Here is a 12,916-nt window from a genome sequence, read left to right as displayed (position 1 = left end):
CTACACCTTCACATCCACACATATATACTGAGGCAAAACTAATTACAATGAACCAAATATGGCCAAAATAATAGGAGCAAATTAGAAGGTAGGCAGCCCAACAAAATCAGAAATTGTTTTTACAAGATACAATTTTACTTTACTATTTCTTTATCTCCATGTTAAGGGGAATTTTGTCTACTCTGATTCAGGTATGTAAAGTTTATTGCAACTAATACTAAAAAACTCTCCCAAATGCTAACTATTGATAAAAATTAACACAATCTTGTCCAAAGGATTGAGTAAAGCTTTCCAAAACAAGGTTAGGTTTGAACTTATGATATTGTGGTCACTAGATACTGTTGAGAATGCAAACAGTTATTGTGTAATATGAAAGTGCGCAATAAAAATACTTGTTAAATATATAAATAGCCAAAAATAACATTTTTATAATATTTGTTCAAACTTAATCCTATAATATATGAAAGAAAAAGTTAAAATGTGGCAAAAAAAAGTTAAAGTGCTAATTAAAAGTAAACAATAATTAGCTGAATTAGCATAAAACACATGTCAAAAAATATTGCCTTTGGCTTAAAATATTTATACAATTTTCCAAATATACACTGTGTGTGTGTGTGTGTGTGTGTTCAACTTTCATTTGTATATTTATGCTTCACATTCTAGTTGCAGGTTGTGACCTGACTGGAAGTGAAATTAAACAGGTTATAATATCCATACTGTGATAATGGTGATGAGACACACAAGCTCTAAAAAATTTTTTAACATCTTGATACGGCAGCAGAATTTTAAAAAAGTTTTTTTCCCATAGATAAATTCACTCCCCTCATATAGGTTGGAAGTATGAGCAATTTCTTTCTTATATATAAATAGATTTTATATTTTTTTTTAATGTTACAAGCATTTAAATCTACAGTTCTATATTTAAGAGATGAGGAATTATGTACATTATTTACATTCGATGGATATTTGTCCTCATCTTGTTTGTTGTTAACACGTTTCGGTTGATTTACCCTTCAGCCTTCTTCAGGTGTCTTGGGGTTATTTCAAACCTGGGTCCCACAGAAAGCCCCACAGAAAGCTAAAACCTACTGATATTGAGAAGCACAAGATGATAAAATGATTTTAACTTCAACAGAATCTGTCCATAGATTACTTTATCAACTTTGCAGACATTAACTGTCATAGTCACCATTTATTCTCAATTCTTCCTTCCACTACAATTATCTTCAATATTCTCTTATAGATAAACCTTTCTGACCCTGATAACTACTATCCTATTGCATTCATGTCCTCTTTCTACTCTTCAGATCAGCACAAAATTGAAGTATTTGGAGACTTTATTTCCAATAGCATCAATATTCTGCAATGTATATTTTGACTATAACTTTCAACAATGACTTAATGAAGCTAATCTTTTCCATTCAGAAACAGATCTTAACTATTTCAAGAGTAGAGGAACTAAAAAAAAAAAAACAATGTCTAGATCAAAGTGCTGGTATTTTTCCAGTAAACCAGTGAAGATGTCTGATAAGGATTTTCTTATAATTATCTAACATGGCAAAAGACTTTGTCCTCCTAGTAACAAAATAAACAGTGTTTTGTATCCTTGGAGATGAATCTGTAAAAACAAAAACTCACTTATCTCCAACAATCAAACTATGATCCAACAATCAATAAAAAAAATATTTGACATTTTGTAGCAAGTAATTGATGAGTTTTCAATTCTGAAATTGAATTTGCAATTTAACTGGAGTTCACAAATGTGGCAAATTGTCTTCAGTTACTTGTATTTGCTTAGAATATAAGTAATAAAGGCATTACAGAAGAGTTGTTGATGAATACAGCACTAAAAGCAACAACTGAAGCAGACATAATTGAAAGGATAGATTAATTTTTCAAACAACATGGTTTAAAATGGGTTTAATCTAAAAGCACAAATGATGGAGTACCAACAATGTTAGGGCAGATGTGTAGCTTCTTCAGAGATCATATCATGGAAATAACTGTTCACATTATGTTTATGAATTATAAACACATTATGAATTACATGGTTTTATAAGGTGAATGATCCAATGTATTATCGCTGATGGTTAACTATGTAAACTCCTAGCAACTGGTTATTAAAACAGCTATCTGAAGATGGTGGTGATGCCCAAATTTGGTGGTGGATAAATTTATAATGACCTACATCAGGAATACTAAAAACTGCAGTTTAACATCACAGTTAAGCAGTTCATTAGATGTAAATATACTTTAGTATGTTAAATATCAGATGAATTTTTCTAATTAGGCTCCAGTGCTGGTGGCACATAAAAAAGCACCATCCGAACGTGGCCGTTGCCAGCGCCACCTTGGCTGGCTTCCGTGCTGGTGGCACGTTAAAAGCTCCAACCGATCGTGGCTGATGCTGGACACCCCTGGCACCTGTGCAGGTGGCACGTAAAAAGCACCCACTACTCTCGCGGAGTGGTTGGCGTTAGGAAGGGCATCCAGCTGTAGAAACTCTGCCAGATCAGACTGGAGCCTGGTGCAGCCCCTGGCTTCCCAGACCCCGGTCGAACCGTCCAACCCATGCTAGCGCGGAAAACGGATGTTAAACGACGATGATGATGATGTGTACAACATACGTTATTGAAATGTCTTGAATTTTTATTGTAGTTATTCCATACTGGCTTTCCCAGGGGAAATGTCACAAAATGTGTTTGAGCTTTGAAGATAGCTGGAAAAGTTGCAACACTTTAACAAACACAAAGATGTTCTTGCTTCCTTCAAAGATCACTTCTTGACTGAATTTTGCTTTCCCCATTTTAAACCATGTTGTATTATTGATATCTTTGACGTTCTAAAATATGCTAAACCAGAGTCGTCAATAAAGAGATGCAACAGTGTGAATTTATACTTAAGCTCAGAACATATATTGCAAAACTATGCCTGTGGAAAGGAAATATTCAATTTGATACTTAGGCTATGGCAATGTTTATTACTGTCACAGAATTTCTAAATCACAATCAATAATGTATGATATATATATGATATATTAATGTTTGATATATATGATATATTAATCACTGAGCATCTTACGAAACTGGAAAAAGAAAACATATATTTCCCAAATTTTGGTGACAATTTTTTTTTTTTTTTTTAATCCTTTCACTTCAGAAGGCGGTAACAGATATGCAAGAGGAGACAAATCTTCAATATGATGATTCTGCAGGTGAGATATTTTCTGAGAAGAATTTGTGTGATTTTTAACTTTGGATGCAAAACTCATCCATACAGATTGGAAAACCCTTCATTGAGTAAAATAAGGAGCAAGCTGTTGGTTTCAAATCTAAAAGCAGATGTACAACTTTTGTTTGTTAGCTATGCCCAGTTGAAGCATTTCATCAGCCCTCTTGGCTATTAATTCTGACTTCACTAATCTGAACATCAGTGGGGTTATTTATGCTTTACCACAAACTTTTCAGTATCAACATTGATGGTGAGTCCGTGCATAATAAATACTATCTGAATATAAAAATCTCCTTCTTTATTATCATTTTAAATACTGCAATTCAAATGGAATGCTTCAATATAATTTCATGTCACTCTTTGTTTTCTCACACTTTGGGAAAACTCCTCAAAAGTTTTCACATGGAAAACAAAATTTAACCATACAACACTAACTTCAACAATGTGTGTGTATAATATATATATATATATATATATACACACAGACACACACACACAAACAACTTGAGTAGATATAAATCTGGAAAGTTTTATTGATTTCAAGCAATGGTCATAAAACAAGCTTCACACAAGGCAGTTGCACCAAAGCCCATCAGAAGAAAGTATCTTAAATATAATTATAAAACAATTGGAAAATATAAATGAATTCCCTAACATTGCTGTGAAGCATGCAAAAAAGCCTGACCTATTTTGTAAAGGATAATGTGAATAATTCATGCTTCACATGAAGATCATTACAATAGCAGCTGAGAGAAACAAAACAATACCAACAGTAACTAACACTTACGGTAGAGTCCTGAAAGTAATAAGTGCAGAGTAGAAAGTTAAATAAAGAGAAAAGGTCTTTTGTAATTTAGAAAAGGACTTAGTAAATATATAATAAAAGAAGTATATATCAAGTCTGTTTTGGAATAATATTGTATATTCTCTGTAATACTTACAAAACCACTATGTAAACAAATGTCTAAAATACAAACTAACAGGAAATATACACCTTCCATTCTTTATATTTTCCTACTTACTTTCTGCTTAATTTCAATGTTCCTCCCAGGAAAAATTTTTTTCAATTCATAATAGTCTCCTATTTCATAATAGTCTCTCTATTTCCTTGCTATTCAAAACCAAAGTAATCTTCTTCGTTGTGCTACTAAATTTGTAGGTAAATCCACAGACATTGCATGAAGTTTGTGCCACGGCTGCCATGGCCATAATCTCAACACACTGTAATATCATCAAACTTAGAGATTCCCTACAAAATCATTGTATTTCTTGCTTTAATAATAACTTTAACATCTACCTCTCAGTTGGTTCTCACAAGGACCTTACAAAACTGGTCCATGTGTTCATCTGACAATCCTATTGGCTTACATGTATTCCTGTAGACATTGCATTCCTTTAAATAGCCTAATAAATATAATTTTATACCTAACTACAGCAACTGTATCTATTCCTCTGCAAAATGTGCATCAGTTTGGATGATAAATCTCCATTTCACTCACAGCATACAATACGCCAACATTTTACTACTACTATTTCCATGCCTCTAGCTTGTATCTAGATTTATATTAATTAATCAAAGATCAATTAAATGAAAAGAGTACTTTTTAAAATATAGTATTGATAATTAAGAAAAGGAAGAAATTATGGATAACATAAGTGCCAACATAAACTCATGCTTTTTAAAGAAATAAACATATGTGAGAGAGAATAATTTTGGTTTTGTAAAATAACAAAGAAAATAATTTAATTTACTAATTTAATTGATTTTTAAAAAAAAGGTGTAATCTAATTCTGCATAAATTTATAATAACTTATTGTGATTATTAAAAATGCATTTTAATATCACTCTTAAGCAATTTATTAGAGCTAAACATGAGATGATTTAAATATGAGATGATTTTCAAATTAGTTCTACAAGCTTGAAACCTAGAAGAGACTTTCTCACTAAGACTGAGCTATAAATAAGTAGTTGTTTTATTCACAACTCATTTTATTCAGAAGATTTGTCTCCTTTTCATTTGATGCTACTGACAGAGTAGCATCAAATAGTTACAAAGGTTCATGTAACTATTACCATAATTTTGTTTTATTAACATAATTTTGTTTAAACATCACACAAATATCAATTTTTGTCAGGTGCAGATGACAAATGCTAATTTGATAAAGTCTTTGGAAATATCTGAATTACATTATACACAAAAACGTGCATAAAGACAAAAAGATGGAAACAGCCAATATCAAAACAGAGTCTAAACTCTAAAACTGGAAAGCACACCTATAATCATTAAAGCAGAAGGGGTTTTATCATGACATTTTGAGCAAGACAGAAAACACGGTGATGACAAACAGGCACACAGACGAATACAAATTAATAAACTGAATTAGAGACAAGAACTGAGAGGCTTCCCTACCATCTGTACATCATTAGCCAAGTGTCAGGGCATGGAAATAATACAGATTGAATAATTCAGAATAATACAGAGTTAATTACTGGAAATAAAATATTTGCTTTCAAACTTTAACCTGAAAGAAATTATCTTTTAAAAGTTGATTCAATATAACAACAATCAAATATATAAGTAAAAGTTGCAAATGAAAATAGTTTTTGTTTTTTGGGTTATTCTGTTAAGAAAGTTATATTAAGTCACCAGTAATTTTTAAAATATTGCAATATCATAGTAATCTTTATGATAAATTAATTTCTTACAGCAGGTGCTTTGCAGCCTAATTATCAAAACTTCACTATGTTCAATGCTTGAATATAGCCTAAATTTTGTAATTTTTAATAGAAAGTTTTTACAATAATAGTCCTACATAAATCAATAACAGTTTCTGGTTGCAGAAAAGTTGCACCCTCAAAGCATAACCAAAGATTGCATAGGTACTATCAGAGGCTATCAGATAATCAAGGATTATCACCATGAAGTTGCAACTCAAAATTATGTAGAAATAATCAGAAACTATGTCTACATACAAAGTGGAATCTCTGTCTGATGAATATCAAAATGATATAAGATTACAAAAAAAAACTATTACAATAAAAAATTATATTTCTAAAGACAAATCTTTTATAAAATGCTTCCATAGGGCAAGATATGTTCTGGCACTCCAGTTCTCTGGTTAGGTCAACCATCATTACTTCCAGATTACCTCCAGATTGTTCTATATTACTATCAAGCAAGACACTAATTGATAACATTTGACAACAGATTATCATTATTCCTTCTTATTACATACCTATTCAAATTTAAATTCTCTTCATATACAAATCACTGTTCACCCTATTTTTTGCTAAATTTCTATAACATATTTTTTGTTTAGCACAATCCCTGCTATGCTAAAAATAAAAACAACCATGTCCATTAAGTATTAATTGATTCTTTGTTTTGCATTAAAAAGCTCAAATAACAAAACTTCATCATAGCTTATTATTGTAATTGTACATTTTAAACATTGCTAGTAAACTAAAGTGTTTTCCTCTTTTGCTATGTTTGTTAAGAGCACACTAAACAGGTTTCGTCTCAAATTCTTGTGAATTTGCTAGTTAACACTGTCTATAATATAGTATAGACAACACCAATAAGAGTTCAATCTTCTGAATTTTAAGGCTATAATCCTAACAAAAATTACAAAATTGAATCCAAAAACACTTGGGTAATTTTTTTTAGGCTTTAAATATAAACTAAACTTTAAGAAAATATGTCATTATCATCATCGTTTAACGTCTGTTTCTCATGCTAGTATGGGTTGGACAGTTCGACCGGGGTCTAGGAAGCCAGGAGGCTGCATCAGGTTACAGACATTAATTTATTCAGTAACTTTAAATATTTTCTAATTCAAAAACAGTAGGCTGTCTGGGATCTGTAGCCCTGGAAGGCAACCAGACAAGAAGGTCAACTCCAAGCATACACCTTCACTGCTTGTAAGTGCTAAGGGAGTCAATCCTAACAGTAAGTCAATTCTGATGAGAACTCGGGTTGCACTGATCTCATTCCTACTGAAGACGAATGGTGGTTGTACCTAAAGCCCCTCAGCCTTAACCTTAAGGATGGCAATATCCCTTCATTCATTCATTTCAAAAACACCTGTACTAATAGCAGTTAAATAAGAACAATTCTACAATGCTGACTTTCTCTTAATGTAAAATCCATAATGGAGAAGAAAATTTTAGAAAGGATATTTTTTCACATGCTATCATCACTCTTAATAAGACATTCTAATTTATTGTATAATATAGAGTAAAGTACATTTTATTCTAAATTACTATTTCATTATTAGTAGCATTGTTACATATCCAAAGACTAGATTGCATTTGTCTGTCACATTTCTGACAATAACAATATTTACTTGCAAAGTTTTTACCAAGATAATAATGTCAAAAATGGAGGGTAATAGTATCATTTTTTTCTGTCAGAATTTGAAAGCACAGCAATGTGGGCTTTTTTTTTAAATCTATTTTGTTATACTTATTGATGTAATGTTCAACTATTTAACGAGTTAACAGGAATCAAATATTTTCTGCACTAATATTCTGTTTAAATTAAAAAACGATACAAACTAAAAGGCTTGAGAATATACATATATTAAAACATATTTATAAATACATATGCATCAGTGAAAACAATGTTTATAACATCAATATATAGGCATAGGAGTGGCTGTGTGGTAAATAGCTTGCTAACCAACCACATGGTTCCAGGTTCAGTCCTACTGCGTAGGCACCTTGGGCAAGTGTCTTCTACTATAGCCTCAGGCCGACCAAAGCCTTCTGAGTGGATTTGGTAGATGGAAACTGAAAGAAGCTTGCCATATATATACATATATGTATGTGTGTGTATATGTTTGTGTGTCTGTGTTTGTCCCCCCAACATCACTTGACAACCGATGCTGGTGTGTTTACGTCCCCATAACTTAGCAGATCGGCAAAAGAGACCGATAGAATAAGTACTAGGCTTACAAAGAATAAGGCCTGGGATCAATTTGCTCAACTAAAAGGTAGTGCTCCAGCATGGCCACAGTCAAATGACTGAAACAAGTAAAAGAGTCGTATTAACAAAATATATAGTCAATGTTGCAAAAATATTAACGTTTCCAAATGAATATTTTTGTCAGATCTAAGTTTTAAACTTGATAAGTTAGTTTGTTCATTGGGAGTTCTATGTCACTAACAAGTTCTATAATGGTTACAGCTCTGCTTGAAGACTGATCCAATAAGTTCTTCAAACTTGCAATGTCAATGTGCCATGGTTTGCTGTTATGAGTTCAATTTTATTTTACAGTGAAGTTATATATATTTTCACATTCTGAACTGCTTTCTAACTCTACTACAAGGCATTCCATGTAACTTAGAAAAATCTAGTAATATATAAATGCCGACATGATTTTATTTTTTAAACCCTATAACAAGTACTCTTAATAAGTGTTTCAAGCATAATCTCAAAGAAGAAAACCAACAAACTAATTTAAGAAAGATTGTTTTCTTCAGTTAATTAAAAATTTTTTTTCTGTTTATAACAAAATTTAAATATTTTAAAGGATATTCACATACCTTCATTGTGTCCCATTGCATATAGTAAACACAAAGCAAATAAAGTCTCATAGTCATTTTCATTGCATTCTAAGGCATTGAATATGGCTTCCAAATATGGTCTGAAATATAAATAAAGATTAATGTTTGATAAATTTATATCTAAATTTTTTTCCTATACTAACATCTGTTGGCTATTTCAGTTAATACAAGTATGCATGGATCCAGTTGACATCATCAAAGGAATTTAGTCTTTTTCTTCAGGTGTGCCTAAGACAACACTGTTAAATGTCCTTCTTTATAGACCCTTAGTTCCCAAACTTTTTCAAAATTTTCATCCTACAGACCCCCTCCCATTTTTTCAAAGCTTCACAGACCCCCACCCATGCTCCAAAATGAAAAAAATCAGAAGACAAACAAAGCAAAGTGACCTTTGTATGAAATAATTTTTCATGAGATAAAATTTTACTGGAAAAGACAATGGCATGGCACTCTAGTGTAACTACCACAGAGTTAATACAACACAGTCATTGAAGGAGATTCATGTGCCACTAAGTCATTAATAAGAAACGTCATTAATATGACAGTAATTGCAAGCTAAGTTCAGCAAAAGATATGTTCTGGTAGACCAAGTTCCTCAATTCACTGAGTTAAGACTCCACTGAAAATGTCATCTTTTCACAGTGTATCTGAAGCAAGAGAGCTTGATATGACACATTTCACTAAGTTATATCAGCAAATACACTGTAAGCTAATGAAACATGCCAATAAATTTCATAGCTACATTGTTGTTGAGAATGTTAAGTTTGTTCTTACTGTGTGGTTACTATTTACAGTTAGATAAACAGGGCCCATTCCACTGGCTCGAGGAACCCCTGTGCAATAATTTAATAGTCTTATGCACACATATCTGCACAGGAGACTTAAAAATTACTGCCGATTTTAGCATTTTTGTAACTTCTTGTGGAACCCCTGCACTGTACTGGCGGAACCCTGGTTGAAAACCACTGCTCTAGTGTATGTTTTTTATAATTCTCTTCATTGACAGTCAGGCTCAACAGATTGATCAAACACAAACAAGAATGGAAAAACACAAAATAAATCAGAATACATACCTGTTGACCAGTGAGAATTCTGCTTGCCTCTGTTCAGCACTGGCACTATGCCGTCTTCTATGGCCAAAGCCGTATGAACTAAGTAATTTTTCTTCATCCGTAGAGTTTTGATTTGAACTAGAGATATCTGTGTCCCCAGATATTGCTTCACTGCTGGGGCTTAAGGCTTCCCCCTCTGATAAAACAAACAAAAAATTACAATCAAAAATTGCTAAACCACATAGTAGTCAAAAGTCTAAAGAGCATCTTTAATTACAGTAAAAGGTTAATTCCTGTAGACATTTATAACAGATAACTTTCAATTTCATAATCAAGTCTTATTTCAAATTAAATTTTTTTCAATACTTATTTTAACATGTAGTAAGACAAAAAAGAAAATTTTCCAAAGCATTTTAATTATATTTTGCTTTACACAAAAAAGAGAAATCTCCCTAACTCTATAGCATTTGAACCAGCCATATCAGGCCCAAATATTCTGTTTTGCATCAAGACTGGCCAAACCCATCCTCTCACACTGAACCTACAATGTCAGTCTAAAAATAAGCAATACATCTTCAAACTCTCAAAGCTATGAGATAATGCATGATTACTTCAAGACAATGTGCATAATTATTTCATTTGATAGAGTAATCTGAATGCTAAAGGGTGGAAGTAGTAAAGAACAAAGCCCTGCAACTGACAGAGAAATGGTTGTGCTTGACATGCAGGAAAGGAATAGTTTGAAATTCCATTTGGCATATCCAGTGCAAACCATGGGTACACAAGAAGTGCAGTGGAATCACAAGCAGATTAGCAGTGAAAGTTGAGTTAAACTTCACCTTCCCCTCCCATTTTTTCATATTATCCCCACCACCACCACCAAGCACACATACATTCTCCCTTATATCACTCTGTGGCCTCCATCATACTTATACTGTCTTCCATTCAATCTCTCAGTTACATTTACCTTGAACAAGTGGAAACAATGAAGAGAGGACTCTTTAGTCTTGGAAGGACAAGACAACCTCTTTAGTGCTGCTAATAATAATAATAATAATAATAATAATTGTGTACAGTGCTCAGGTGCACTACAACTCATCTAAAGTGTATATATAATCAGGTGTAGTTTCGACGGATTTCGGGAAGCATGAGGGCCTTAAAGGATGCAGTGTCATGGCAGTCAACAACTGATGCAGGCAGTTTATTCCACGCTTCAGCAACCCTGAGCGTGAAAAAATGTTTCCGAAAGTCATGGGAGCTGTGCTGTTTTCTGACTTTGTAGGCATGTCCACGTGTGTTAGACACATGGAGATCAAAAAGGTGTTCAGTGTTGTTGTTGGTGAGGTGGTTGATAACCTTGTGGGTGTCTACCAAGTCCGTCGCCAGACGCCGGAGCTTCAGTGAATCCATGCCCAGGGAAACAAGGCGCTCAGAATATGGTAGGTGTCTGATGGAGGGTATGCGTTTGGTTGCACGTCTCTGGACAGATTCCAGGAGGTCAATGTTCTGAGCAAGATAGGGATTCCAAACTGATGATGCGAATTCCAAGTGTGGTCGTACCATAGCTGTATACAGTTTTAAATAGATGGCTGGAGAGCGGCTAACAAAAGTCTTGCTGAGTGATGCCAAGACACCCTCGGCCTTCTTGACAATTTTAGAGATATGCTTTGTCCAACGCAAATCACTGCTGACAGTGATGCCTAGGTCACGCTCGCAAGAGGATTTCTTGATATCAGTGTTGTGGAAGGAGTATGTGGACGCAGGGTTTTTTCTCCCAAAATGCATGGTAGTACACTTGTCCACAGCCAGTTTCAGTTGCCAGTCTGTGATCCATTGCTGCATTGTGTCTAGGTCTGATTGCAGGAAAGAGTTGTAGACATCAGGATCAGTCCTCTTGATTTCAAGGTACAGCTTGATGTTGTCTGCATATTTCAATACTGTGGCATTCTTTAAATTGGCATCTATGTCATTAATGTATGCCACAAACAGGAGGGGACCAAGGACAGATCCCTGTGGTACACCCGATGACATCTCATATGGTGTAGAGTGCTGTCCTAGAACTGTGACTACCTCCTTTCGGCTGAGGATGAAGGATTTCAACCAGTTAAAAAGGTCATCCCCCACACCCATTGCAGAGAGTTTCACCATAAGCCTTTTGTGTGGCACAGAGTTGAAAGCCTTAGCAAAGTCAAGGTAGACAACATCCACCCATGAGCCACTGTCAGTGATCTGAGTAATGTCCTCAAGGAACTCGACAAGCTGGTCACTGCAGCTGGAGTTAGGGACAAATCCATATTGTGAGGGTCGGATGAGACTGTGAGAGCTCCAGAAGTTCCAGAGTGTTTCTCTGACACACGATTCCATCAGTTTTGCAATACAGCTAGTGAGACTGACTGGGCGATAGTTGACAGGTGATGTGCAGTCACCCTTTTTGAACAGAGGAATGACACTGGCAGTTTTCCACTGCTCCGGAGTAGCACCATTGTTGAGACAGTACTGGAAGAAAATAGAAAGCTGGTGTAAAAGGAAGTGCCTGCCACGTTTGAGAAGCAGGTATGTAACTCCATCGAGACCAGGGGAGGCATAGTTGCGCTTATTTTGAAGGTGACGTCGCAGCATTGCAGGTGTAAATTCCATAGTTGTTATGGAGTTTGCTGTTAGTGATGGTGAAGATGGTACATTTTGACTTTCGACAGTGAATATGTTTGCATAGCACTCGGCAATGAGTTCTGCGCATTCCTTGGGGTCGTCAGTGATCTGGTTCGTGTGAGGGTTGCGAAGAGGGCCCACTGGAGAGTGAGGTCTCTGCTTTGAATGCACATATTTCCAGAAAACCTTGCTGTCAGGATTGGCTGCTATGCACTGTTCAAATTCAAGCACTGCATTTTTTGTCACTTGCTTGAGATGGTTGGAGGATTTATTCCGCTTCTTCCTGTTGGTGTCTGATTTATGCAACTTGTATTCCTGTTCAGCAGTCCGACGTTCCTTCCTGGCAAGTCGGACCGCTGAAGTTTCCCAAATTGCCCTTTTGGGGTGGTTCTTCTTTTTTTGTTTACGTGGCACT

General features: G+C 34.5%; 1 protein-coding gene across 10 annotated transcripts in view; it reads right to left on the bottom strand.

Moving 5' to 3' along the window:
• Positions 1 to 12,916, bottom strand: part of LOC115232530 (protein CLEC16A) — a 108,524-nt gene that overhangs the window by 23,059 nt on the left and 72,549 nt on the right. For 6 of the 10 annotated variants that reach the window (XM_036500390.1, XM_036500393.1, XM_036500396.1 and 3 more), the window contains 4 exons: positions 9,874 to 10,048; positions 8,780 to 8,880; positions 5,643 to 5,645; positions 4,019 to 4,027 (listed from right to left, as the gene is read on the bottom strand). In XM_036500390.1, coding sequence (XP_036356283.1) covers positions 4,019 to 4,027; positions 5,643 to 5,645; positions 8,780 to 8,880; positions 9,874 to 10,048 — 288 coding nt within the window. The remainder of the gene's footprint in view (positions 1 to 4,018; positions 4,028 to 5,642; positions 5,646 to 8,779; positions 8,881 to 9,873; positions 10,049 to 12,916) is intronic. The other 4 variants (XM_036500394.1, XM_029802459.2, XM_036500392.1 and 1 more) reach the window with 3 other exon arrangements.

Source organism: Octopus sinensis, linkage group LG2, assembly GCF_006345805.1.
Source record: "Octopus sinensis linkage group LG2, ASM634580v1, whole genome shotgun sequence".
Lineage (NCBI taxonomy): Eukaryota > Metazoa > Mollusca > Cephalopoda > Octopoda > Octopodidae > Octopus > Octopus sinensis.
This window is presented reverse-complemented; position numbering and strand designations above follow the sequence as displayed.